The 25,694-nt window shown below is 47.4% G+C and overlaps 17 protein-coding genes across 17 annotated transcripts; 9 read left to right on the top strand and 8 right to left on the bottom strand.

The window, feature by feature from the left end:
• Positions 1–85: 85 nt before the first annotated feature.
• On the top strand, positions 86–967 carry OGAPODRAFT_8614 (uncharacterized protein; the record flags this gene model as incomplete). The annotated part of the gene is made up of 1 exon (XM_018356825.1): positions 86–967. The coding sequence occupies one exon, from the start codon at positions 86–88 to the stop codon at positions 965–967; it is 882 nt and encodes a 293-aa protein (XP_018210760.1).
• Positions 114–2,129, top strand: OGAPODRAFT_16585 (fructose-1,6-bisphosphatase, key regulatory enzyme in the gluconeogenesis pathway). The gene has a single exon (XM_018354530.1). It carries the CDS (start codon positions 1,106–1,108, stop codon positions 2,123–2,125), a length of 1,020 nt encoding a protein of 339 aa, XP_018210761.1. The 5' UTR covers positions 114–1,105; the 3' UTR covers positions 2,126–2,129.
• Positions 2,130–2,223: 94 nt separating this feature from the next.
• On the top strand, positions 2,224–3,716 carry OGAPODRAFT_16586 (essential subunit of Sec61 complex; the record flags this gene model as incomplete). Its single annotated transcript, XM_018354531.1, has 2 exons — positions 2,224–2,233; positions 2,287–3,716. The coding sequence occupies 2 exons, from the start codon at positions 2,224–2,226 to the stop codon at positions 3,714–3,716; spliced, it is 1,440 nt and encodes a 479-aa protein (XP_018210762.1).
• Positions 3,717–3,788: 72 nt separating this feature from the next.
• On the top strand, positions 3,789–5,257 carry OGAPODRAFT_100595 (uncharacterized protein; the record flags this gene model as incomplete). The annotated part of the gene is made up of 1 exon (XM_018352981.1): positions 3,789–5,257. One exon carries the CDS (start codon positions 3,789–3,791, stop codon positions 4,440–4,442), a length of 654 nt encoding a protein of 217 aa, XP_018210763.1. The 3' UTR covers positions 4,443–5,257.
• Positions 3,804–5,257, bottom strand: OGAPODRAFT_16587 (uncharacterized protein). Its single transcript, XM_018354532.1, has one exon. The coding sequence runs from the start codon at positions 5,184–5,186 to the stop codon at positions 4,491–4,493; it is 696 nt and encodes a 231-aa protein (XP_018210764.1). The 5' UTR covers positions 5,187–5,257; the 3' UTR covers positions 3,804–4,490.
• A 482-nt stretch (positions 5,258–5,739) lies between these two features.
• Positions 5,740–7,093, top strand: OGAPODRAFT_16588 (uncharacterized protein). Its single transcript, XM_018354533.1, has one exon. The coding sequence runs from the start codon at positions 5,785–5,787 to the stop codon at positions 7,072–7,074; it is 1,290 nt and encodes a 429-aa protein (XP_018210765.1). The 5' UTR covers positions 5,740–5,784; the 3' UTR covers positions 7,075–7,093.
• On the bottom strand, positions 7,086–7,974 carry OGAPODRAFT_100599 (uncharacterized protein; the record flags this gene model as incomplete). Its single annotated transcript, XM_018352982.1, has 1 exon — positions 7,086–7,974. The coding sequence occupies one exon, from the start codon at positions 7,972–7,974 to the stop codon at positions 7,117–7,119; it is 858 nt and encodes a 285-aa protein (XP_018210766.1). The 3' UTR covers positions 7,086–7,116.
• A 60-nt stretch (positions 7,975–8,034) lies between these two features.
• OGAPODRAFT_16589 (uncharacterized protein) lies at positions 8,035–8,774 on the bottom strand. The gene has a single exon (XM_018354534.1). It carries the CDS (start codon positions 8,730–8,732, stop codon positions 8,160–8,162), a length of 573 nt encoding a protein of 190 aa, XP_018210767.1. The 5' UTR covers positions 8,733–8,774; the 3' UTR covers positions 8,035–8,159.
• Positions 8,775–9,156: 382 nt separating this feature from the next.
• On the top strand, positions 9,157–13,724 carry OGAPODRAFT_94261 (uncharacterized protein; the record flags this gene model as incomplete). Its single annotated transcript, XM_018357506.1, has 1 exon — positions 9,157–13,724. The coding sequence occupies one exon, from the start codon at positions 9,157–9,159 to the stop codon at positions 11,392–11,394; it is 2,238 nt and encodes a 745-aa protein (XP_018210768.1). The 3' UTR covers positions 11,395–13,724.
• OGAPODRAFT_76725 (uncharacterized protein) lies at positions 9,206–13,924 on the bottom strand (the record flags this gene model as incomplete). Its single annotated transcript, XM_018356217.1, has 1 exon — positions 9,206–13,924. One exon carries the CDS (start codon positions 13,922–13,924, stop codon positions 12,464–12,466), a length of 1,461 nt encoding a protein of 486 aa, XP_018210769.1. The 3' UTR covers positions 9,206–12,463.
• OGAPODRAFT_8623 (uncharacterized protein) lies at positions 11,477–12,454 on the top strand (the record flags this gene model as incomplete). Its single annotated transcript, XM_018356827.1, has 1 exon — positions 11,477–12,454. The coding sequence occupies one exon, from the start codon at positions 11,477–11,479 to the stop codon at positions 12,452–12,454; it is 978 nt and encodes a 325-aa protein (XP_018210770.1).
• Positions 13,925–13,991: 67 nt separating the features above from the next.
• Positions 13,992–16,506, bottom strand: OGAPODRAFT_100603 (uncharacterized protein; the record flags this gene model as incomplete). The annotated part of the gene is made up of 1 exon (XM_018352983.1): positions 13,992–16,506. The coding sequence occupies one exon, from the start codon at positions 16,504–16,506 to the stop codon at positions 14,044–14,046; it is 2,463 nt and encodes an 820-aa protein (XP_018210771.1). The 3' UTR covers positions 13,992–14,043.
• A 262-nt stretch (positions 16,507–16,768) lies between these two features.
• On the bottom strand, positions 16,769–22,186 carry OGAPODRAFT_76728 (uncharacterized protein; the record flags this gene model as incomplete). The annotated part of the gene is made up of 1 exon (XM_018356218.1): positions 16,769–22,186. One exon carries the CDS (start codon positions 22,184–22,186, stop codon positions 20,645–20,647), a length of 1,542 nt encoding a protein of 513 aa, XP_018210772.1. The 3' UTR covers positions 16,769–20,644.
• OGAPODRAFT_16590 (uncharacterized protein) lies at positions 16,868–20,636 on the top strand. Its single transcript, XM_018354535.1, has 2 exons — positions 16,868–16,958; positions 17,007–20,636. The coding sequence occupies exons 1-2, from the start codon at positions 16,941–16,943 to the stop codon at positions 20,607–20,609; spliced, it is 3,621 nt and encodes a 1,206-aa protein (XP_018210773.1). The 5' UTR covers positions 16,868–16,940; the 3' UTR covers positions 20,610–20,636.
• Positions 22,187–22,261: 75 nt separating the features above from the next.
• OGAPODRAFT_94267 (uncharacterized protein) lies at positions 22,262–24,131 on the top strand (the record flags this gene model as incomplete). Its single annotated transcript, XM_018357507.1, has 1 exon — positions 22,262–24,131. The coding sequence occupies one exon, from the start codon at positions 22,262–22,264 to the stop codon at positions 22,739–22,741; it is 480 nt and encodes a 159-aa protein (XP_018210774.1). The 3' UTR covers positions 22,742–24,131.
• On the bottom strand, positions 22,354–24,131 carry OGAPODRAFT_16591 (uncharacterized protein). The gene has a single exon (XM_018354536.1). It carries the CDS (start codon positions 24,028–24,030, stop codon positions 22,765–22,767), a length of 1,266 nt encoding a protein of 421 aa, XP_018210775.1. The 5' UTR covers positions 24,031–24,131; the 3' UTR covers positions 22,354–22,764.
• A 60-nt stretch (positions 24,132–24,191) lies between these two features.
• OGAPODRAFT_76730 (uncharacterized protein) lies at positions 24,192–25,694 on the bottom strand (the record flags this gene model as incomplete). Its single annotated transcript, XM_018356219.1, has 1 exon — positions 24,192–25,694. Exon 1 carries the CDS (start codon positions 25,680–25,682, stop codon positions 24,192–24,194), a length of 1,491 nt encoding a protein of 496 aa, XP_018210776.1. The 5' UTR covers positions 25,683–25,694.

Raw genomic sequence — 25,694 nt, forward strand, 5'->3', positions numbered from 1 at the left:
TTCTGGGTCAGGTAGAGGTTCGTTTGACATTACGAATACGCGTGAAAAAAGCGAGAAAAACACCGAGCTAGAAAAATTAAATTTAATGCTTAAGTTTGGGCTTTGCGCAATCAAAAAAACTTGGCCACGGCTTGGCCGGCGGGCGTTTAGCGGCGTGGGCCATGCAACCTCCAGCAGAAGACTCTTTGCATCTAGCGGTTTGGGCGTGGCCGTTGGGTCGTATTTCTCGTACACCCAACTTCTGAGCGACGCCGCACCTGAGCAGGATCCAGAAAACCTCGTGAGCGTCGACTCGTCCGTGCACGCTTTCCCTGTCGTCACTTCGGACTACTTGTTGCAAACACCGTTCCAGCTGCTTGGGTACGGTATCAGAATGGTCACTTTTCTGAACATGAAGGTGTACGCTCTGGGAATTTATGTGGCCCGAGAAGACCTACCGCTGTTGAAAAAGACGCTCACCAGCGTCAGTCCCGACCCGTCGCAGGTGGCTTTCAGTCTGCGAGACCCGGCTCTCTCGCCGCAGGTGGTTGAGCTGCTACTGTCTTCTGGTGTGCGGTTTTCTGCCAAGATCGTGCCCGTGCGAAACACCGATTTCAACCATCTAAGAGACGGTCTAATTAAATCAATCAAGTCGAACCCCAAGTATAAGGAGCTGATGAAGCGGGGGGATGGAACAGACGAGAAGCTGAACGCTGGGCTGGACCAGCTACGGAAGGCGTTTGGGGCTCGCAAGATGACTGCTACTAAAAACTCAACCCTGATGCTCCAGATTCTGAGTGACGGTAAGTTGGCGTTGTCGTTCCAACTGTACACGACCCAGGACCAGATGGCGGAGCCGTTCAGGATGGGCGTTGTTGAGGAGCCGCTGATTGGCCGGCTACTGTTTATGAGCTATCTTTCCGGAGCAAAGCCGTTGAGCGAGCCTGCGCGGTCCAAGGCAATAGACGGATTTATTTCGTTGCTATAAAATTGTACATAGTCATTTTTTAGGCTACCGGCCGGGAAAAAACCCCGGAGTTTTTTGCGCAAGCGCAGTCCCCAGAATTCCCCCGGATTCAGTCGTGGTACATAAATAGTGAGTATCCCTTTAGCCTTTTCCACAAAAATGTCTGAATCCAAGCAAGCCATCAACACCGACTTGGTCACTCTGACCAGATTCATTCTAGAAGAGCAGAACCGATACGCACCGCACGCTACTGGTGAGCTAACATTGCTGCTCAACTCCTTGCAATACGCCTTCAAGTTCATTGCACATACCATTCGCAGAGCCGAGCTGGTCAATCTGATTGGCCTGGCCGGGATCACGAACGCCACGGGAGATGACCAGAAGAAGCTCGACGTCATCGGAGACGACATTTTCATCAACGCTATGAAGAGCTCCGGCAACGTGAAAGTGCTTGTCAGCGAGGAACAGGAAGATCTGATTATTTTTGAAGGCTCCGAGGGCAATTACGCGGTCTGTTGCGACCCGATTGACGGCTCGTCGAACCTGGACGCCGGAGTTTCTGTTGGTACGATTTTTGGTGTCTACAAGCTGCAACCGGGCTCCAAGGGCAGCATCAAGGACGTGTTGCGTTCGGGAACAGAAATGGTGGCTGCAGGATATACCATGTACGGCGCAAGTGCGCACTTAATGCTCACGACGGGCCATGGTGTCAACGGATTCACGCTGGACACGCATCTTGGCGAGTTCATTCTCACCAAGCCACACTTGAAAGTGCCAGAGAAAAGAGCCATCTACTCGGTCAACGAGGGTAATTCGTACTACTGGCCTAAAGAAGTGCAGGACTTCGTTGCATCGTTGAAGCTACCACAGGAAGACAACAATGGGAAGCCGTACTCGGCCCGGTACGTTGGATCGATGGTGGCAGACGTGCACAGAACACTGTTGTACGGTGGATTGTTTGCATACCCGGCCGATTCAAAATCGAAGACGGGAAAATTGAGAGTTCTTTACGAGTGCTTCCCGATGGCTCTGCTGATGGAGCAGGCTGGTGGAGAGGCCGTTAACGACAAAGGTCAGCGCATTTTGGACCTCATCCCGAAGAAGATCCACGAGAGAAGCGGAATCTGGCTCGGAAGCAAGAAGGAGGTCGAGAAACTGCTGCAATACATAAAGAAGTAATGACGGATTTTTCATCTAAATAAAAAATTAAATCGTGTAGGTGTCAATTTTTCAATTGTCAAAACGTTTGAACTTTGATAATTTCAGGCAATCGAAACATGAGCGACTGTAAGTTATAAAACCGCGCCGTTTGGCTGTGTTTGCCGTCCACTAACCCTCAGTCCGTGTTCTGGACCTTGTGAAACCGTTCACGCCGTTTCTGCCAGAAGTACTGGCCCCAGAAAGAAAAGTGCCCTTCAATCAACGACTCATGTGGACAGGCGTCACTTTGCTCATATTCTTGGTCATGAGTGAAATTCCGCTCTACGGCATCACTGCGTCGGACTCTTCCGACCCTCTATACTGGCTCAGAATGATGCTGGCCTCGAACAGGGGAACGCTAATGGAGCTGGGTATTTCGCCAATTGTCACCTCGGGCATGGTTTTCCAGCTCTTGCAAGGCACACAGCTGCTCACTGTCAACATGGAAAACAAAAAGGACCGCGAATTGCTGCAAATTGCCCAGAAAATCTTTGCCATTCTGCTCTCTGTGGGACAGGCAACCGTGTACGTTCTGACAGGAATGTATGGCCGTCCAAGTGATTTGGGCACCGGCGTGTGCTTGTTGCTGATTTTGCAGCTTGTGTTTGCTGCCATGGTGGTTATTCTTCTGGACGAGCTGTTGCAGAAAGGCTACGGTCTCGGTTCGGGAATTTCTTTGTTCATGGCCACCAATATCTGCGAACAAATTTTCTGGAGATGTTTCGCTCCAACCACCATCAACAGGGGACGTGGAACAGAATTTGAAGGTGCCGTTTTGGCTTTTGTCCATCTTCTTTTCACTAAGAAGTCCAAGAGAGCTGCGTTGATCGAGGCCTTCTACAGAGACAACGCCGCTAACATGTTCCAGGTGATTGTCACTGTCCTGGTCTTCCTTGCCGTGGTTTACTTGCAGTCGCTCAAGGTCGAGCTTCCGGTCAAATCCACAAGACAGAGAGGCCCGTACGGCTTGTACCCAATCAGACTGTTCTACACCTCGAACATGCCAATCATGTTGCAGAGCGCTTTGACCTCCAACATCTTCATCATTTCCCAGATGCTCTACACCCGGTTCCCAAACAATGTCATTGTCAAGCTACTTGGCTCTTGGGAGCCAAGGGCCGGCTCTCAGCAGCTGTTTGCCTCTTCGGGCATTGCCTACTACATGCAGCCACCATTCTCCCTGACTGAAGCGTTTCTAGATCCAATCAAAACCGTCATTTACGTTATATTTGTGCTGGCCACCTGTGCATTTTTTTCCAAGACCTGGATCGAGGTTTCTGGCTCTTCTCCTCGAGACGTTGCCAAGCAGTTCAAGGACCAGGGTTTGGTCATTGCCGGCCACAGAGAGACCTCTGTCTACAAAGAACTCAAGAAAATCATTCCAACTGCTGCTGCGTTTGGTGGAGCCACCATCGGTGCTCTGTCTGTTGTTAGCGATCTTTCCGGCTGTCTGGGCTCTGGAACATCCATTCTTTTGGCCGTCACCACCATTTATGGCTACTACGAGATGGCTGCGAAGGAGGGGGGATTTGTCAAGAGTGTTGGAACCGGGTTCAGTGAGATTATGTGAATAAATATCTAGCCTAAAAAATCTCCATCTGAGTTTTTTTTATTAAATTTAGTTTACTTATTTTCCTCGTTGATGCCTCCTCAGAGTTCTTCCTCACGCAGAATCAAAAACATCTCTATTTCCAAGCCTATTATCTATGGCAATGTGGCACAGAAGATCTCTGAGACCAACCCGCTTCCCGAAGGCGCGCCCGCAGACCACACGCACACATGGAAAGTATTCGTTGCTGACCCGCTAGGCAACGATTTGTCGAGCTATATTCGTAAAGTGGTGTTTAAACTGCACGACACTTACAACAATCCGACTCGGTCCATCGAAGAGCCGCCATTCGAGGTGTCTGAGACCGGTTGGGGAGAGTTTGAGATTGTGATCAAGATATACTTCAACAACGACTGCGGCGAGAAAAATATCACGTTCTACCACCATTTGAAACTCCATCCGTATGGACCGGACATGGAAGAAAGCCAGAAAACCGGAAGAGTGGAAAGCATACTATTTGACGAGATTGTTTTCAATGAGCCTACAGAGAGAATGTTCAGACTGCTGACCGCCAAACCCGGCTCGTTGCTGCCCTACAAAAGTGAGAATTCCAAATTCACCAAAGAAGCAGAGCGACAGGAGATTGACCGGATCGAAAAAGCCCTCGAAGAAGTCAGAAAACAAATTGACCAGAAAAGCGCCGAATTCAAAGAGCTGGAACAGGAAAGACAACAACTTGTCGCATGAGCGCGTTTATACGATAATGAAGTGTCTTTTATTAGAGCGTCGAAAAAGCTAGTGTACATTAATATACTCCAAAGTCTCCTCAACCACTTGTTGTAGGCTCTGCCCCGAGCCAAAATATTTGTTGTAGTCGTAATTCACAAGAATCTTCACCAGCTCGAGCCCGCTTCTGTTGAAAACCATTACTGAAGCTAGCGGATACGTGCCGCCGCCCAACGGATCGGTCACCCCGAGACGTTTTGCCAATATTCCACGCGAATCAAGCAATATTGGGAAACCATAGCTATTGGAACCGTGGTAGTTACTGGTTACCCCAAGAACGTATCCGGGGAAGTGCGCAGAGTCCATCATCTGAAGCAGCTGAAAATCACACTCTGCTGCGCCAAAGAAGAAGAGAACCATCGGAAGCGAGAGGTTGGCATTATGCCGATTGAATACAATTTTGGTGTCTGATTCTGGTCCCAGAAAATACATGTCGTCATTATCAGTGGCCACATCGAGCAAATCAAAAACGCTAGACTTAGGCAAATGCGCTTGCTTGATCACCACATCAGGTACTCCGCGCTGGCAACTCTGGACAAACTCTGAGCTGGAGGAAGTGGATGATAATGGTCGTACTTTCTTCGAAACAGAACCATACTCGGCATCGTCATACGAGCGCTTGGCGCGCCAGACAGTGTCAATCATAGGGGAAAGATCATGGGCGGGAAATTGGAGCTGGGTGGAAGACTGAAGACTGGTAGGCATAGCGAAAAGAGAAAATGCAGTGACAAACGCAAAGATGGATGATTTAAACTCAGCGGGTGGCCCAAGATGATTTGCCGCCCAATGTCAAAGTTTTCCGGCTGCTGGGTTCTCCACTTGTTTATATAAGGGGGCCGATGACCTTAGAATCGCACCATAAAGATCAAAGTCCGAGGTGTAGCATCGAGTCAGGAAAGCAATCACATGGCGCAACATCATGTGCTTTGTTGTCACGTGAAATTGCCTCAAACGGAGTATGCGAGCGGACAAGAGGACGCGGAAGAATAAACAAACTTTTACGCCAGGACAAGAGGAAAAAGAAATTGGAAACGCCGTGCTCGTTGCCCCGGTCGGGTAACTTTTCTTTTGCTCTCATCGATCGGGACAATTCATGCGCCGGCGGCAATCCTCCTATTTTGCCCGTGAGATTGTGCAGAAGTGCATCACCAGAACGGGAAAAGTGTTGTGGTGCGCACGACTTGTCGACTTTGTCTGTGCACGATAAACTCAAGAGTGTTGCATAGGACAGGTCAAGATAGGTACACTGTATTTTTTTATCTCCAAAGTTTGGAATCATTGAAGAAGAACAGGGTTGCTGCTAATGTTGTCACCTTCCAGTAAGGAATCGCATCTGGTTCCGTCCAATCAGAACAGATTGTCGAACTTTACGTTTGGAGAGAAAAAGCACTCTTTATCCAAGGTGGAGTCTTGTCACGATCCGGCAGAACAGACCACACAACGCCGTGGCACGAGAACCTCTTCGATTGGAAACGCGAATGTTTTGAATTCGCCTCTCTCGCTGTCTGACGAAGACCAGTGCCATAGAGCCAACTCCAACCTCGATGGCGACCAGATATCGCTGGAGAGCGTGCCTCCTCCCAGCACACCGTCGTCGCCATCTCAATCCCGCTCAAACGCTTCCCGAGGCTCTCACTCGAAGCGCAAGGACTCTTTGATTTTTGAGCGGTTTGTGCAGGACCAACTAATCGACTCTCAGCCGATCTCGTCTTCTCTGCCTCGGCAATACTCTACAGAAAACTTTGTTCCCGCGTCGCTAGATCTTACCGCGCAGATTTCGAACGACGAGCTCGACCAAGTCGATATGCGCTATCCAAGAAGATCGTCCGCCGCCAACTTGCAGGCCGCGTTCGCTTCGCCAGGGTACAGAAAAATGTCTATTTCCTCTAGACCTAGCACGAAACGCAGCACCTCAAATCTGACTGAGCAGCTGATGGCCAACCAGAATCCGCGTCCTGCGTTCAGTCATTCTCTCACCACATCGAATATTCCTCAAGCACAACAAAGTTCGCCTGCCACGTCGCCCCTGCTCAAACAAAACAAATCCACTCTCTCCTTTTGCTCGTACGCAGATATGATCACCCAGGAGGACCAGGAATCGAAAATCCCTATTAGACGTCCAAGTATCAGTGCCAGTCTTTCGAACCACCCAAGATTGTCCCGGACCAACTCTGTTTCGTCGGCCTCCTTCTCCCAAAGGTCGCCGGTGAGCGTCCAGCCTTCTCAAATCCATACTGCCTTTGGGCCTAACGCCTCAGCCCAGGCATCGAGTTCCTCGCTTTCTCCATGCGGAGGCCCCATTTCGCCTCAAATCTTCGCAAGAGGCCCCCTTAGCCAGAGAACCTCGAGTGTCCAGTCAGGGAAAAAGTTCTCTGTTGACATGCAGAGCTCAGACTCCGATAACGAAACTGACCAGTCCTCAATTCCTTTCAGGTTCACCGGATTCCAGAAAAAGAAAATTCCGGTTAGGTTATCGAATGCCAGTCAGCACTCCTTGAAAACAGGCAGCCACAACATCGATGACGTTTTGGTCGACGACGAATCTGACAAAGATAGTATGCATAGTTATGTAAATGAAAGACTGCGTACTTGACACGGACCTCTATATTTTATAGGAAATATATTTAGTTAATTATCACTCGCTCAGATAATTCTTTCTATTGCCAGTCCGCACAAACCGGCGCAGCATCCACTCAACGTCGGCGTCTTTGTCGTCCATAGTTCCGAGCCGGACTTCAAATAGCCTCATTTCGAATCTTGGGCCCACTTCGCTGAGCTCGACATCGTCCTTGGTCCGCACATACAGATGGTGTCTCACACTGATAAAATCATCATTATTCACAAAACTAATGACTCTCGGCGACTGTGACTTCACTCCTGGCGGGAACAGGTGCTTCAGCACTTGCACAACACGATGGCCAAGTTTGGAGGTGAAGTTCTCAAAAACAAGGTGCGGATACGCTTCTGACTGCGAGCCAACATTTAGGATATCGTGACGAAGAACCACGTTGTGGAGAGTGAACGTAACCGAAGGCCCATGAGGTAAGTGTGTAATTGTGAGTGTTGTAGGCACACCTCTGTGCTCGTGAATGACTATGACATCTGTGACTCCCGATTTTTTGCAGGTCTCAATCAGATCACTGAGTATGTAATTACCTCTGTTAAGTCTCATGGCATTAGGAAAAAGCAACTTCATCTCTTTTGTGAACTGCGAAAGTCTGGACGAAGGGCTTCTAGACGTGGTGATTATTATTTTCGGCTCAACAAGGCCTGAAAGCGCTGAGTATTCGTCATCAACGGTCTCCTGGATCGATTCGTCATATAAATAATCTTTTTGCAATTTTTCATCGTCGGCAATTTCCTTCGGCAGGTTTTTCCCCGTAGCCAGCGCGTGACTGAGTTGCTTGCGCTTCTCTATAAGCGTCTGTTCTTGCAACTGCTGTGCTTTTCTATAGAGATACTCCCTTCTCTCTCTAGCCTGTCTTCTGAGCATAATGATTTTTTTTCTTCTAAAAAAATTTATTTACGCCATTCATACAGAAAAAATTCATTCCTTACATATCGCATCCATAGTAAAATACAAGACCGAGCCCCGAACCGGAGCAACAGGCCAACTCACAAAGGTCGTGGGCCGGATGGCTCAACTGAGTGTGCTCTCTCTTTCTCTAGTAGTATCGCTCAATTCTTCTTCCTGCCAAACAGTCCTCTCTTCTTCTTTTCCGGCTCCTTAGGAGCTGGTGGTGTGTACACGCCCTGTTCTGTAGACGAGGGTTGAGGCCGTTGGTACGCGTTTCCGTCGTATATCGGCTGACCGTACTCGTCAAACTGCTGCTGTCCTGCACCGTAACCCTGGGCATACTGGTTGCCGGTGTAGAGCGGGAAGTCCTGTCTCACTCTCCATCCTAAACTTGGGGTCTCGAGCTGCTGTTTATAGGTGGGATCGCCTGTCACCGAGTACTCGAACGATCGTATGGTGTCTAAGGGCCGCTCGTCTCTGGATCTGGACGGATTCGATATGTCTGGATTCACAATGGTGTTACCGAACACGTCGCGTAGTCCGGCGTCGCCCAGCGACGACTGTCTTTGGTGTTCATTGGCGGACTGTTCAAACGGCTGTGCCTCGTTGACCGCGTCCAAAATCGGATCGTGCACGTTGGCCGAGCGCATCTTGAGCCGTTTTTCGTCTTCGTGAGTCAGCTTGACCTTCATCTTGTCGCCAGACGATTGCGAGTTTCTCTTGAACAGACCCATCTTGTGTAACGTTTACAAATGTATACAGAGAAATTTTGTCACTCGGTTTTTTTTCTAGAGCTCAGTGCCGAACGAGGCTTAAAACATAAACAGTAATAACGTCAGTTACCAACGGTTTGTTATAAACAAATTATGCACCTGCCAATATGTGATTTTGACTCGTCGTCGATGCCTCAAGTAGGAACGTGACAGACTTGGCTGCTATTTTTATCGCCCTCCTAGCTTTCTCTGGCGTCGATCGGCGCGTCTATCAATCCATTCCCCCTGTCTGTTACCCCCACAATGATTTATTGTTTTTTATTACGCCTTATCTACAATCAGAGCCACTTTGTTTGGAATACGGGATATAGCCGAAACTCGTTCTTTGTCATCAAATCAGTTCTGTTCACGTAAACGGGAGCGCAACGCGCTTGGTAAAAAACCAATGCCTCGAAACACGGCTAAACACTCCTCGTTGCCCCAAACTAATTTGCCTCTCTCGTCGCTCAAGTGTTCTTTCTTCGATTCCCTTGATGAACTAGCAAATTGGGAAAAACAGATCCGTGAGAAGTCGTTCGAGCTCGACGACTTCAACAAACCTACAGAAAAACTCGCACATTATACAAGAGCAAGACAGAAAAGCACGCCAGAAGACGTTAAGCTTCTGGTTTGCCATGATTTGAAAGGCGGCTACCAGATCAACGAGGATGCGGATCCGCTTGGATATTTCCCCCATCCAGACGGCCAGCATTATTTCCTCCAGTACCCGCAGCTGGTCGACAAGTTTGTGTATTTCTCTCATCATCGCGTCAGTATCCCGCCAGTGTCGTGGATCAATGTGTGCCACCGAAACGCGATCAAGTGTTTGGGCACTGTTATCTTTGAGGGCAACACTTATCGCGACTTTGAGGAGGCTGATAAATTGCTTACAAAGCAAAACGGAGAGTATGTTTTTGTCAGATGCCTAGTTGCGCTAGTGGAATATTTCCAGTTCGATGGCTACCTTTTCAACATAGAGACCAGGTTCAGCAATACACGAATAGCCAGCCTTCTAGAGCCATTTTTGGAACAGTTAAGAGCTGAGCTTCATGTGCGAAATCCATCAACAGAGCTTATATGGTACGACTCCTACATTTATCCAGAAAATAGGGTTCTCTACAAGAATGGTGTTACCGAAGCCAACCACAATTTTTTCTCCTGCTGTGATTCCTTTTTCACCAACTACTGGTGGAACGTGAAGCATCTCCAAGATAATATTAAAAACGTTGGTGTTTTAGGATCCCGACTCAAGGTCTATGCTGGCTACGATGTATGGGGAAGAGGCACGATGATAGGAAAAGGAGGTTATGATTCGGCCCTGGCATGCCAGATGATCAAGAAGTACCGCTCCAATGTCGCTCTATTTGCTCCCGCTTGGACATATGAATACTTGGCTCGAAAAGACTTTGCCCAAAATGATACTCGATTTTGGATAGGCTTTTTTGATGGTGAATCTTCCATAGCGACTACTTTTAAGCCCTATAGCTCGCCTCTTTACAAGATCAACGACTCCAATTTTGTTTTCTACACCAACTTTGGATCTGGAGAAGGCAGTACGTTTTACGAGTGCGGCGAAAAAGTGTATTGCGACAACTGGGTTCATGGTTCATTGCAAATGGAAATTCCCTATGCGATTCACACAAGAAATAAAAATGGGATCCAATGGACGTTATCAAAAGAGGATTCGTTTCATGGGGGCTCTTGTGTGGAGATCAAATACGTTGAAGTCATCGACGATAACGGCTACCAAGTATTTAACAACCAGACAGTTAATTCATTCTCATTATTTTCATTTTTCCAGGATTGTTCTTTCCCAACGATACACGTGAAATTGACCTACAAGCTGAACCATAAAACAAAGTCTTTTTTCAAGCTCAAAATTGGCTACTATATTGAACGGCGCTATAGAAATGTTCAGAAGGTGAGAAGTGGATGTCTTGTGATTCCATTGCTTTCAACGAATGATCAATGGTTCACATTAGAAGAACCGTTCCATGTAAATTTGCAGAATTCACATGAATTCATAGTTTTGGATTCGGCTGCAATATTCTACGAAGAGACTGAAGATCCATTCATGCGCGCTCACGTGGTTGAAGATCAGTCGGCCTCAAGTGTTATCGACAACGAGGAATACGAGAAACTCATGAATAGCGAGATATACTTTGATGACGAAGATGAGGATTGGATTCTTGTGCCTTCTGACATCTCAATGGAATCAACCGATAACGGAGGAAGGGAAAATCATACATGGAGAGTGATCAGCAATTCAATCCGCAAAAAAGACCCGAAATCGCACCTTTCCACATCGCCTGTACTGAAGCTGGGAGAGCTCGCTATCATAAATGCCAATGACTACCCATCAAACAGTTTTTTCAAGCTTATGCCGGTCAGCTCCGTTGATGTTACGCGCTGGGACGGTAAGATCCTACTAATATGGAAAACGAATCAGGATTCAGTTCTTTACCATCTAATATTTGTTGATGATGTGTTTCAAGGCATATCGGTAGTGTCCAAGTTTGTCTTTGAAGATCAGGCGGTTGACGAAAAGCGTTCCAAGACAAAATATGGAAGTTCTACAAAAGTGAGGATTGATACTGTCAACAGACTTGGAATACTTGTTAAGGGTGCGGATATGCACATTTGACGTGCGGCTACAATTTGCCTAAATTTCTAGGCAACCCGCGTTCGCTGTAATTTTTTTTGATCTAGCGGTTGCACTTGGAGTCATGAAGCTGTCAGAATCAAACAAGGACTTCAAGTCCATGAGATTGACGAGATCGGACTCGGAGATTCCACTGCGCCCATGTGTTTCGTCCGATGGCATTGGTATCGGACAGCCGCCCAAAAATAGAACCGGTTCACCTTATCAGAATTCTAGATCGCACGGCTCTGAAGGTAACATATTTGAGTCAAAGTGGAGAACTGGTTCTGTGCACAGCGTTTTGTCGTACGAAAGTCTCCAAATGAGTCTTCGACCTCCATCTAGCAGACCGAAGTCAGGAATGATGAAAATCAGCTATGTGATGATTAATGGGTTACCGTTCCCTCTAGAAATTGTTTTCCCTAAGAAGATTGCACACAGAGGGCACGAGAGCGTGCAGGGATCTAACAGGCCTAGTACACAACCGCTTCCCTCGAAACGAGGTTCGCCGCGCTCGCCATCAAAATGCATCCCGCATTCGTTATTAGCTATCCCAGAGCTTCCGGTTCCCGACGAAAACCTTCTCAAACCCATCGCTGATATATCTCCCCAGTTGGTTTTCAACTCGCCTATACTGAGTGCATTTGAAAATGATGCTGAAATAAAAATGGAACTTAGCACTTCGAGTAGTGGTCATTTAGGAGGATTTGATGCTGAGAAGCCTAAGAGAGAGTTAAAAGATTCAAATTCAAACTCGAAATCACCATCTCGGAAGTTTAGAGTCTCGTCTCCTCGAAAACCCCTGTTCTTCACCGCCACCTACAAAGATGCAATAGAGTTGATGAACCGGCCCGTATTCTCGTCTGACGAAAAGGAGAACGGCGGTGAACCAGTGGCCATGCAAAAAACAAGGAATGGTGCCTATGCAGGTTATGAAATTGATTATGATTACAGTGAAAACGGTATACAGACCTCAGAAGAGGTCTCGCGCGGTTACATGTCCCCCTCGCATCGTATGCTCTCAAGTCTCCGAATCATCAGCGAGGATTTCATTTATGCATAAATAAGACGTTCAGCGTAATGGCGAGCGTGCAGCCGCACTATCGTAAGACGCTTCGCTGATTGTCGTCAACGGAGAGTCACTATGGGGCCCAAAACAATGCAGTTGGATTGGTGTTGATAAGCTTACGAGCTCAGTGCTGTCCTCCAGCTCGTCGGTGTACTCCTCACTCGCACTTGCATCCACTGGATGCTCAGGGAGTGGTTTATCGTGATGGTTGAATTCCAAGCTATTTGAACGCGAGACAGGTTTGAAAAGTGTGATTGTCCTGTTGCCCGTTTTGATGCGGTCGTTTGAAGAATTAGGTGCGCCAGCATAGTTGAATTTAGAGTTTGACTTTAGCAGTTGCTTACGTCGTTGTTTTCGCATAACAGATGAAGACGTGCGTTGAGGTAATGAAAGCTCGCTCTCAAAATCGAAATCTTCAGGTATCTCGTTGATTTCGTCCAGCAACGAGTCCAGCGGCTCTGTTTTCGGTAACTCGTCGTCAGGATACCACGAATATCTCTGGGCCAGGAACTCCAGTTCGTCGCCGTCGTTGGACTCGAGCTGGTGGTATTTGATGCTACTGGAGCGGAATTTGGTCACCAGGTCTTGGATGTCGGATGACGACGGGTCTGTGGCAACCAGAGGCGGGCTCAAATCGTCAATGGTTACTTCCTGATCTGAATGGAAAGAGTATTGTCCGTTTAATGTCAATAATTGTTCGGGTGCGTCCTTTTTAGGACTGTCAAAATTCTCATAGTCGTCTGCCTCCTCATCGCTTGAGAACAGCTTACGGTTGAACAAGTCCTCTGAATCGTCGAGGTCTTTGTCGTCGTAGAAATTCATGTCCTCCTGCAAATCGTTGAGCGACTCTGTGTCATTGATAAACTCCTTGAAGTGATCCTGGTTCTGTTTGAGTTGCGCCTTCATCTCCTCGTACTTCACCTGGTCGTAAGATTTGTAGTATTTTAGCGATGCGTTTCGGCCGGTACCTTCGAACGAGAAATGTGACGAGATCGAACTGGAGCAAGAATCGGATTGTGGCTCCTCCCGTCGTTTCACTACCACGATAGAAAAATCGTCCGTCGATTCTGTGTTTAGCTTTGGAGGCTCCTCATCCTCTTTGGATGTCTCTGGCGTGACCTGGGCACTGAACTCTGATTTCTCAAAGGCATAGACCAACGACCTAGGACTGGCATCTGCACTCCAGTCGTGAGTCTTTTTGCCGAAAATAGTCGGGGTTTGCAAATCTCCGTCTTTTTCCAAGTCTGGTACCTTTGAAATGCGCGAACTTGCCGGCGTGGGTTTCGTTTTAGCAGAGCCTGAGGACCCCAGCCCCGTACTGGACATCTTGTGTCTAAGAAAGCTTTTGATAGGGTTGGTGAGCTTCCGTCCAGCTGAGACTGTTGAGGATGGCTCCATGGCCTCGCGTGGTCGCGCTCGTGTTGCGCTAGAGCTCTCCTTATGGGACTTAATCAGGGAGCGCATAGTGGTACATTGGGTTATCTAATGATTTTTTAAATTATTCTACTTTTATGTGAGGCTGGGTTTTTTTATGGTAGCTTGTTACTATATTATGAATTTGCCTTCGCTCAAGGTATGCATCATTACTGCTTGGTGGCAACGCCATTCGCACGTTCTGGTCTGTTTTGTTTTTTCTCCAACGGATACTGGAAACCTCCCAAGCTCAGACGTTCGTTTCTCTCAACAATCTGGTTCACCTTCTCGCTCAGGTTCAACGCCAGCTCCTGCAATTTCGAAGCCTTGAGCTTGTTGCCCTCAACAAACTCGAGAATGTTGGCTGGCTGGTTGTACAGAGCGGTGATCTCCTCGTTGGCGATCATCTTGAGGACGGTGGACTTGACGATTTTCTCCTCGATCTGGAAGATGGCAGCCAGCGTCGAGATGGAAAGCTTGGAATAGAAACTCTCGTTGGTGAAAAGGTAAGTTCTCAGCGCCTCGATCTGGAGCTTTTCCAGAAGCATGACCTTGATTTTGTCGCTGTTATTGAAAAGATCCCAGATCTTGATGGAGTTGATCAGCTCGCTGGCTTTTTTCCAGTCCGACTTGAGCAGAGCCTTGGCTGCCAGCATGATGTAATCTCTTGTGTACTCTGGAGGGCCGTCAAATATCTGTCTCTCATGATACTCAAGCACTCTCTTAAACGACTTGGACACGGCGACTCTTCTCTTAGCAAAGTCGGGGTTTTGCGCCATCAAGGGCACCTCAATCAGCATGGAAGCCGTGTAAAACGAGCATTCTAGGAGCTCTAGGTTGACGTGCATGTGGAAAGGAAGCAGTCTTTGCTTATCCACCTGGGACTGCTGGACTTGGAATCTCTGAACTCCTTGGCCAAGCAGCTCCTTCTGTCTTGGAGACGTGGCAATCTCGTACAATGATTGCTGGGCCTCGTGGATAAGACCACATCTAAATGCACTCAGTCCCAGCTGGACCAGCGATCTGTTGAAAAGCACTTGCAATTGGGGGTCGGCGGTGTGGATGGTGGCCTGCAAATGCGACAACAGCAGCATGTCACGAGCTTTGAAATACTGGTCGTTAAACGCATAATAGTAAATGTGGTAAAGCACGGCCTTCTTTCTGAACACAGAGTTTGGCTGTTCGTACAACACTAGGCAGAGTGCATCCATCAGGCCGTTTGTGTATTCGACTCCCTGCGGTCCGGACTCTTTCAGTTTCGGATAAATGCTCGAGTCCAGCGACTCGTCCAATTTTTTCCAGACTGTATTTTCGCCAAAAATGATGAGCTTCGAAGGCTTGAAGTAGATGTAATCCACTCTTTTCAAAATGACTCTAGCAAGCTGGTCACCCTTTGGAGTCTGAAGCTCCTTCTTAGTGATGATCGATTCGTAGTAAACCTGAGCTCTCACCAACAGAGTGTACACTGAAGATTCGTCTCTGAGTCTGGACACGTACTCTGTGGAGTGGGGATCGATGGCCAGAAGATGGGAAGTCAGCTCGTCAGCAAGTCTCTCGACCAATGACGCAATGGAGCCAATCATCTGCTTGACACCGCTCGCGTCTGCTGGCGGCTCGGTCTCAATATCGTCGGTCGGAGCGGCAGTCTCGCTGACAACGTAGTCCCGGTTTTTTTCCAGCACGTCCAGCAAAGCGTTGATGTCTCTAAGAGCATATTTCCATTGTTCCAAAGGCATGAAGGCAGCTTTGGCATACAGGTCAAATCTGATAGGAACAAGAAGCAGGTAGATGGAGATGAGATGGAAAGGCGCCTTGGCTAGTTGTGTGAGCTCTTCCAATTGGCTGATTTGCTCACCAAGGTCGACATTTCTCTTTCCTCTAGTTTCTATGATAGAACGCAAAATCGTGAATATTCCAGCAGCCTCCGAGCGAGCAGTCTGTGTAGTGTGAGTTTCCTTTGGAGTGTCGCTTTCGACTAGGGTTCCGCTCTCGTACGCCTCTGGGTTTTTTCTGTATGACTCCAATTCCGACTGGTAGTCCTTTACTGCCTTCTTGACTCTTTGTTTCACCACGTTCATTGACTTCGACTCCAACGCGTTCAGCTTCTTTTTCACGTCCTTGTTCTGTGCTGCAGAAATGGTGTCCTCCAAAATGGCAAGCGATTTGATATACAGACGCGGCACGGGAATGTGGAACTGTGGATATTTCGAAACGGTCTTGTTCAGCTTGTCAAATTCGGTCGATATCTTCACCCAGTCTTCAACCATCGAGAAGTTCTCAATCTGGTCCACGAGATTAGCAATCTCCTCCAAATACTTCTCCTTCGCACTCTTCACCACCCTCTTTTCTTCTGCGTCGCTGTCTGAGTCGCTGTCATCTCCTCCGCTCTTGAAATCCTTCTTCAGGAAATAGGATGGTCCTCTCACCTTGCCGGTATGGTAGTCGTCGTCAGAGTCGTCGTCAGAGCTGGAGGCCCACTCTTCGTCGTCGTCCTCCTCTTCTTCGGATTCTTCCGCCTCAGAACGTCCGCCAGCCTCAGATTCGGATGACGAAAGAAGCTCTTCCGACGAAGAAAGCAATTCCTCGTCAGAAGACTCCTCCGAATCGTACACAGTCGTAAAAAATCTCGACATGGTGGTATTAAGTAGAATAGATCTGCTATACCTGTTTCTGATTTTTATGAAAAATTTTATTGGGAATGCACGACCAGAGACCTAGACGGCCGAATTTTGTGGAGCTGCCGTCATTGCACCCAGCGTGTCGTTAGCCGGAGCTGCTCGCGGCAGAAGGCAATTTCGTAAAACCACAGTAGAGCCTGCCAATGCTCGCAAGAGCCATCACCGCTGCTTCGGCACATATCTTCCACCCTTGCACCTGCTCCCTCGCTTCTCTGGCGCCCCTTCCATTGCTTACGTCAGCGAGTCTTCCTCTTGGACTCGTTGGAAAAAACTAAAAGAACAACAAGACAAACAAAGCACGCATCACTCATCCATTAAATAAAACTCCTTGGAGTATTATCATCAATTGCACCAATTCTTGCTTAGCTCCAAGCAACTGTTTATTCAAGATGAAGATGCTCACAAAGGTAAGTTGCTCGACCTGTTGACGTGTACTGTATGCTAACTCTCTTTAGTTTGAATCCAAGTCTTCAAGAGCTAAGGGCGTGGCCTTCCACCCCAAACGGCCTTGGATCTTGGTGTCGTTGCATTCGTCCACCATCCAACTCTGGGATTACCGGATGGGTACCCTTATTGATAGATTCGAAGAGCATGACGGCCCTGTGAGAGCTGTCGATTTCCACCCTACGCAACCGATCTTTGTTTCCGGTGGTGACGACTACACTGTAAAGGTTTGGTCACTGCAAACTAGAAAATGCATGTTCACTTTGAACGGCCATCTGGATTACGTTCGAACTGTGTTTTTCCACCACGATCTGCCATGGATCATTTCGTGTTCTGACGATCAGACCATCAGAATCTGGAATTGGCAGAACCGTCAGGAGATCGCTTGTTTGACCGGCCATAACCACTACGTGATGTCAGCACAGTTTCATCCCTCCCAGGATCTGATCGTTTCGGCTTCGTTGGATCAGACGGTCAGAGTTTGGGACATCTCCGGATTGAGAAAGAAGCACTCGGCTCCACAAGGTGGAATGCGCTCCTTCGAAGAACAATACGCCAGAAATCAAGTGCCCCAGCAAGACATCTTTGGGAACACGGATGCCGTTGTCAAGTACGTGCTCGAAGGCCATGACAAGGGTGTCAACTGGGCCTCGTTCCACCCAACGCTTCCCCTGATTGTTTCGGGAGGTGACGACAGAGTCGTTAAGCTTTGGCGAATGAGCGAGACCAGAGCCTGGGAAGTTGACAGCTGCAGAGGACACACCAATAACGTTCCCTGTGTACTCTTCCACCCAACTGAAGATCTCATTATATCGGTTGGCGAGGACAGAACAATTAGAACTTGGGACTTAAACAAAAGAACACCGGTGAAACAATTCAAGCGGGAAAACGATCGGTTCTGGCTTGTTGCCGCTCATCCAACGATGAATCTCTTTGCCACATGTCATGATTCAGGTGTCATGGTTTTCAAGCTTGACAGAGAAAGACCGGCAAGCACTTTGTTCCAGAACACCTTATTCTTTGTCAACAATGAAAGCCAGGTACAACAGTATCAGTTTGACAAGCAACAAGTGTCTTTGCCAATGCTATCTTTGAACAAGATCAGCAAGTCATGGACCAAAATTAGAAACATATCCTACAACCCTGCCGAGCGCTCGTTGTTGGTTCAAGCAGGAGAGAATGAAAACGGAGTATATTCCTACATGGATTTGCCTAAGGAGATTGTTGGTGCACTAGAGCCAAGTCCAAGAGGTGAGGGCGCAGCTACAGCAGCTTGCTTCATTGCCAGAAATAGATTTGTTACATTTTCAAAAGTTACACACAAATTGGAAGTCAGAGACCTCAGAAACACGGTGACCAAAGTTATCGACCTTGATTCTGCTGTCAAAGACATCTTGTATGCCGGTCCAGGTACGATCCTTTTGATGAAACCTAACGAAGTTATCCACTACGACGTCCAGCAAAAGAAAGAGCTTGCAAAGATCCAGATCAGCAATGCCAAGTATGCTGTTTGGTCTGCAGACACTCAGTATGTTGCTCTTTTGTCCAAACATACCATCATCATTGCCAACAAAAAGCTGGAGACTTTGATGTCGATGCATGAGACTATCAGAGTCAAGAGTGCAGCTTGGGACGACTCTGGCGTGTTGATCTACTCAACGCTGAATCACATCAAGTACGCCTTGCTGAATGGTGACAACGGAACCATTAAAACTCTAGAGAATACTCTTTATGTTATTAAGGTTTCAGGCAGACAGTGTTTCTGTTTGAACAGAAAGGGCGAGGTGGAAGTTGTGACCATTGACCCTACTGAATACAGATTCAAGAAAGCACTGGTGAACAAGAATTTCAATGAGGTGCTTAGAATTATCAAGACTTCTAACCTCGTGGGTCAGAACATTATCGGCTACCTGCAAGCCAAGGGATATCCTGAAATTGCATTGCAGTTTGTTGAAGATTCTGAGACCAGATTTGAACTTGCCATAGAATGTGACAACCTGGACATCGCTTTGGAAGAAGCCAAGAAACTTGACAACCCAGTCATTTGGGAAAAACTTGGCAAGGAGGCCCTTCTGCAAGGCAATGTTCCGATTGTCGAACTTGTTTACCAGCAACTCAAGAAACTCGAAAAGCTTTCTTTCCTGTACCTTATCACTGGTGAGACTGAAAAGCTTTCCAAAATGGAGCAAATTGCGGAGGCAAGAGGCGACTACTCGTCTTTGTTCCAAAACAGTCTTTACTTGAACTCTGTTGAAAAAAGAATCAACACCTTCATCGAAACTGGCCTTCTCCCACTTGCATATGCCACGGCCAAGACTAATGGTCTTGACGATATTGCAGAATCGATTCTGTCCGAGGCGGGATTAACGGAGGCAGACATCCAAATGCCTTCGTTTGGAGAGCCTAACAGTGTTCCTGAAGTGACTTCTGTCATCACTGAGCCATGGCCTCTGGAGAAAGCTTCCTTGTCCTACTTTGAACAAGCTCTCCTTGGCAACTTCGAAGGTTTATCCATCGAAGACCAACCACAAACAGAAGCTACCGCCACTGATAGATTTGCTGCCTCTGTAGATGACGAGAACTTGTTCGAGGATGCTGAACCGATTGCCGACGACGAAGGATGGGATTTGGGCGAGGAAGAGCTTGAAGTCGAAGTTGACGAGGATGCAGTTGATGACGATGTTGAAGATGTTGGAGCTCTGTCAGGCGAGCTTGGAAACTGGGTCAGAAACTCCAGATGTGCTGCAGGATACATTGCAGCGGGAGCATTTGAGCCTGCTGCTCAAATGTTGAATAAGCAGCTCGGTATAGCCAATTTCGAGCCTTTAAGAAAGAGGTTCCTTGAAATTTACCAAGCCAACAAGGTTTTCATTCCAGCCATCGACGGTCTCCCATCTTTAAAATCTTATGTGAGAGCTGACCCAGAGGAAGAGAATGGCTCCAAGGCTCTTCCATACGTTCCGGGCTTCGACAAGCTTGAGGCTGGATTGCACGAAGGATTCAAGCTCTTCAAAGCTAACAAACTAGAAGAGGCGATCGTGGTATTCAGGGAGCTAATCTACATTGTTGCTACATCTGTGGTTTACAATGCAGATGATGAAGAGAAGTGTGAAGAGGTGCTTGCCGTTTGCAAGGAGTATATTCTTGGTCTTTCTATCGAGCTTGCCAGAAGAGCTTTGCCTCAGGACGATGTGAAGCGCAATTTGGAGCTGGCAGCATACTTCACAAGAGCCCAATTGCAACCTTCTCATAGGGTCAATGCTCTCCAGGTTGCCATGACCCAGTCATTCAAATACAAGAACTATGCCCTGGCTTCCTACTTTGCAGGCGAGTTCCTCTCCATAATCACCTCGGGGCCAAGAGCAGAGCAGGCTAACAAGATCAAGGCCAAGTCGGATTCTATATCTACCGATGCCGTGGAGATCGATTTCGATCCGTATGCCGACTTTGACGTTTGTGCCGGCACATTCACACCAATATACAGGGGTTCTCCTTACGTGACGGAAGCTCTTACAGGTGCTAAGTACCATGCGAGCGAGAAGGGCAAGATTTGCTCAATCACAAAGGTCACCTTAGTGGGCGCTCCTGCTTCTGGTCTACGTATTTTGGCTTGATGTAATAATTTCGTACAATGGATTTGGTCATTTCGTTACATATCATCGTACTTGCGCTTCTTTGTTTGTAGAAAATACCAGCGTTCAAAGTCAGCTACGAAATCTGCAGGTCTGCCAATCACGCTTGTTGGTAGGGAGTTCTTTATCCTGCTGATGATTCGCTTATGGTATTTGTCTGCTGTGTCGATGTTCTTGATATCCCGGAGCTGACTCTTATAAAATGGGATAAGGTTTGAGAGACATTCCAGCTCAAACTCGGTCAGGTTGTTGTTTTTCATCACAAACCAACCAATAAGCCAGATGACTTTGATGAAATTAGGAAATTTGAATTTCTCAGGCACCTTGGTGTCGATCTCAATTTTGTAAACCTCCAAATGATTTTTCAGGCTCAGCATGTTGAGGAAATTACCGCCCACAATGACGGAGTCGCACGGCGTATAGACTGAATGGATCCAGCCAGAGGGGAGAATAAGCAGGTCGCCGGCGTCGATATCAATCTTCACCCCGTTGTTCATATAGGCCGGATCGATAGGCTCCTTACCTGGTTTTGTTGGGGGGACGAGATCACCAAACCAGAATGAGTTTTGATCATCCGACAAGCACCATTTCTCATATGCTGCAAGGTTCCTCTTCGTAGGTGGGAACATTAGAAACTGTTTGTGGCCCTGCAATATAGTGTAGTACACAGATGTCCCACCAAAATCCACATGGAAGTCGGTAAACGAGTCTTTGACAGACATGAGGATATATTTACTGACTTTGGGTTTCTCGATCCCGTGCGCTTCCAGCTCGGACCTGCAAGTCATAAAAATCTTGTTCACCACGTCGATATCCAGCACTGATTTGGGCAACTCTATCTTGTCGTTCAATTTGGTTTGCGACACCTCCAAGCTGATCACGTTGCGTATCCGATCTCTATCTTGAGCTTTGAGATTGAAGTAGTCTCTCCACCTGCCTAGCGTCCAATTGGGCGAGTTGTTTTGCGTAAGGACATCCATGACCGGCAGCTCCTTGTCAAGTCCCACCTCCTCCGCTATTTGGTCGACTGTCATTTTAGGAAACCTGAAGGTGAGATCGTAGCAGTTCTTGTAGTTTGGGAGAGCTGGATTGCATGCTGGAACAAGAATGGGCCGCTTCAGCTGCGTCTCAAATATTATCTGCGTGAGTTTGCTATCCGTGACTACTCCGCTTTCGTTGCCGTCCACCTCTGGACGAACAACGTATATCAGATTTTCCAGGGGTCTATCGTTTTCGAACATCTTGAAGTTATCAATGTGCGGATGTTTGTCAACTTCGCGAAGCTGCTGACCTTCGTTCAGTGCAATGTAGTCAATTTTCTTGCGCGACCGGTTTGATTTCCGTTTGAGCACCGACGGGCCGTGTTCAGGGGCACAGTCTGGACAGTGGTACTCGCCTATTGTTTCGATCTCATGAGGAGACAGTTTGACACAGGACGGATGGAACCATCGTTGGCACAGCTCGCAACCGATCCAGCCATAGACGAGGTCAGATCCGGGACCTGTGTCGTCTGGCGATTGACAAACAGGACAGTCTTCGGTCTTTGTTAGCACTGTCATACAGAGAAGCCGGGTAAAACTAAAACGAAAAAACCAAACTAATAATTACAATAAAATAAAACTTCGATTTGGCTCATGCTTATGTTCCGCAGAACTTTCGTCTCCTCCGCTAGACAGTGCGAGGATTACACGCTCAAAAATGCCATGAAATCCATCAAAGACCAACACACAGATCTCGAAAGCAGAAGACAGGCAGTTATCAACCCTGCACTGATTAACGGCTTCGAAAACCAAAAAACCTACGACCCTTTCGATTTCTCGGTGGCCAGGCTGAGATACGCTGCTAAACAGGAAAAAGACAACAGGAGGAAGAGACTAGCGCAGTCCGCATTCAATACAAAAGAAGTCAGCCCGCTGGACTTTTACTGTTTCCCAAAAGTCCTTTCTCAGTATTTGTCAGTCACAGGTAACATCCACCACCGTTCTGTCACCCAGCTGCACCACAAGAAGCAGCAACAAATGACCAGAGCGGTTAAAAGAGCCATACAGGCTGGATTTTTAAGTCCTATGTCTCGTGACGTCGCGTTCAGCCCGAAGAGAGGTGATACGCTTTAAGTTAGAAACTCCATGTACATAAACTAAGGTATTTGTTTAGCATCGACTCCGACCCACTTTAGGTAGACAGTTGTCCCCTGGCCGTAAACGGACTTGAGCTCGATATCGCCGTTGAACAGTCTGTTGTAAGTGAGACTCAGCGGCAGACCGTAGCCCATGCCAGCTATGATATTGGCCTGATTTGCGCCCGTGTTGTTGAGTGTCTTGTAAGAATCCTCTTCTACAAGCTCAGAATCAAAAGTCGTGAACGAATAGTCAAATAGCTTGTCCAGAACTTCGGGCTTTATTCCTAGACCATGGTCGACGATGCGCATTTCTAGCTTGTAAAATTGTGGGCCTGGCTTCTCAACATTGGGTTTGTTCACGACTATAAGCACATCCACTGGCTTTTTTACGTTGTTTTCTATGTGGGCCCGCGTCGAGTTCTTGAAGATTTCGTTCAACACATACTCAATGTGACTGGAAATGTATGGAAATTTGAGCGGCTCTAGTCCGTCTGGCGACTCAAAGTTCTCCACAACCTGCTCTGTAGTGGTATCGTCGCCGTTAATTGTCACCGTTTTCAGGTTCATCCGGATCTTCTCGTCATACTTCAGGGCAGCCATGTCGTTGACAAACACAAACGAACGGTGCAGAACCTCAAGAACGTTCATGTTCGGCTCGATCATACCAATTTGGTCCAACCTTTCCAGCTCTTCCCCTTTGTAATTCAGCTGCTCGGTGAGCTGGATGTGATGGTTGGCCAGCAAGCGCATCAGAATCCGCTCCTTTAGATGGTCGTTCAGAAACGTCTTTTCATCAACAAGGTTCAATCCAGATATCTCCTCAAACCCCTCGCTCAATGTCGATAGGTTATCGGTGTGCATGTCGATGGTTTTTTTCAGCATTTGGAGAAAGAGATCATTTTGATCCAAATTTTGGATGTTGAAAGTGAACTCTTCGGTTAGCTCACTTGCCGGGTCGCACTCTGCCACAAATTCCAAGATCACCTTCAAGGTATCCAAATATGCGTTGTAAATGTCAGCGATTTTGGCGTTCAGGACCACAATGTAGGGCAATTTCATAAATTGTATGAGTCGCCGAGTCACTAGGACCACCATATCGTTCAACGTCTCGTTCGCATTCTCCAACAGCATCAGCGACTTGTCCCTGTGCGAGGCTGCAGAGTTAAATTTGAGGAGGTCGTTAAGCGCCACAGTCGGCACTGGCCTAGCTGCCTGTTTCTGAATGAACCTCTCCAATCCCGAGCGCAACACATGCTGTTTTTGCAAGGTCTTATTGGGCGGCATGTTTGTTGGGTATTGTGACTGGTATCGCACAAATAATAGTCTTCTTGATACTGGTGAGCACCTGAGACTTCGCAAAGCAAAGGACATGACGCTCAATGTTCTACTAATCTTCCTCAAGACTAATCAAATAAATAAATATTTTTGACATTTCGAATTACACACTATTTATTGGCCACCTTAGTCCGACTCAGCATCAGCTCGGAGCCGTTTCTCTGGTTGTACCGGCGTGGGGGCGGGGGAGGTGGTCGTTTGCGATGTAGTCCTTTGGAGTCCTGCGACGAGACCGACGAATTGCTCCTGCTTCGGTCTATGGGTGCAGTTGGCGAGTCTGGCGAGTCAATCTCGCTCACCACAGAGGATTGAGACGAGTTTTCGCGCGAAAGTATGTATGGAGCTGGATTCCGCGTAATCAAGGGACTGCCGTACCTGTCGCTAAAATAGTCCAGCACCAGGCACCGTTCGGCCAGCCGTTTGGTAGTCTCGGAGGTTTGCTCTGCCGCGACGAGATATCTGAGCACCTCAGAAATGCTTTCTCTTTTGTATCCTTCTTCCTTGATGCTTGAAAATAATATCATCGGATACAGCACGCGCAAATACGTGTTGATCAATGCTTCTTCTCTCACAGTAGACAGATTGAACAGTTCTCTGATCATGATATCTATGATGAGTTTGAGATCGTTAATATAAAATTTTCCACACGTGTGGGAGGTGGTGAACACTAGATACAGTACCTTGAGCATTAGTATTTGAATAACATGGTCCTGCTCTCTATTGAAATTCAAAATGAGTACCTCGTTGAAATTTTGGAATCGTTGACTATCCTCTGTCATTTTGATGAAAAACCGGTTTTCTATCTGATACGAGCTATCTGCCGTGGACGAAAACTGAGAGACCATAAACTGTTCGTTGAGCACCAGTAGCAGCCTGAATTTCATGAAGTTTAGGATGTTATTCTCTTTTGGTACGACTTCTAGGCTCTCAAACAAGTACTCAAGTAGCTGCGAATGGACGTGGTCAAGCTCTGTGCTATCAAATTCGTAATTTTTGCAAAGTTCGTAGAACAGCTCAAAGTAAGGCGAATAGTTCGCAATGTACGGGTCCTTATCATTCGAATTGCGTGATATTCGTGAATAATTTGACAGCACGCCTGCCAGAGTCTCAAATCCATTGAAATCTTTTAAAATCTGCAGAAGGGCGTCCTTATCCGACTGGTAGTTAACTATGAGAATCCACCCGATTATTCGTATTAGCTTCTCGTTGACTGTAATGGATTCGTTGACCTGTTCCCTTGTGACGTTGTCCAGCATGTCAGATTCCAGCCCCAGATTACTCTCATTGCAACCAACACTGTACGTGAGCAACGATAGCATTTTGCGAACACAGAACTGCATGTTCGATCGATAGTATCTGTGGCACGTGACATACTCTGATATGTCATTATAAAATTGCTCTTCAGTGTCGGGTGTTGTGAGTTGGTCGCAATGTTCACAAACAAGAGTCAAGTAGTTCACCAGTAGCGAATTGACCTTGTCCTCCGTACAGCCATCTCGAAGCTCATCGATTTGCCTGTCTGAATGAAACAGGTCATTTGCAATGTCCCAGAATCGATCTAGAGTGATAGCGTCCTTTTGTAAAAGCTTGACATTGGTCATGATGATGACCCG

This window comes from Ogataea polymorpha (genome assembly GCF_001664045.1).
Source record: "Ogataea polymorpha strain NCYC 495 leu1.1 chromosome Unknown OGAPOscaffold_4, whole genome shotgun sequence".
NCBI lineage: Eukaryota > Fungi > Ascomycota > Pichiomycetes > Pichiales > Pichiaceae > Ogataea > Ogataea polymorpha.

Coding starts and splice junctions, on each gene's coding strand:
- OGAPODRAFT_16585 (XM_018354530.1), top strand. CDS start 1,106: ATGTCTGAATCCAAGCAAGCCATCAACACCGACTTGGTCACTCTGACC.
- OGAPODRAFT_16587 (XM_018354532.1), bottom strand. CDS start 5,186: ATGCCTACCAGTCTTCAGTCTTCCACCCAGCTCCAATTTCCCGCCCAT.
- OGAPODRAFT_16588 (XM_018354533.1), top strand. CDS start 5,785: ATGTTGTCACCTTCCAGTAAGGAATCGCATCTGGTTCCGTCCAATCAG.
- OGAPODRAFT_16589 (XM_018354534.1), bottom strand. CDS start 8,732: ATGGGTCTGTTCAAGAGAAACTCGCAATCGTCTGGCGACAAGATGAAG.
- OGAPODRAFT_16591 (XM_018354536.1), bottom strand. CDS start 24,030: ATGCCGCCCAATAAGACCTTGCAAAAACAGCATGTGTTGCGCTCGGGA.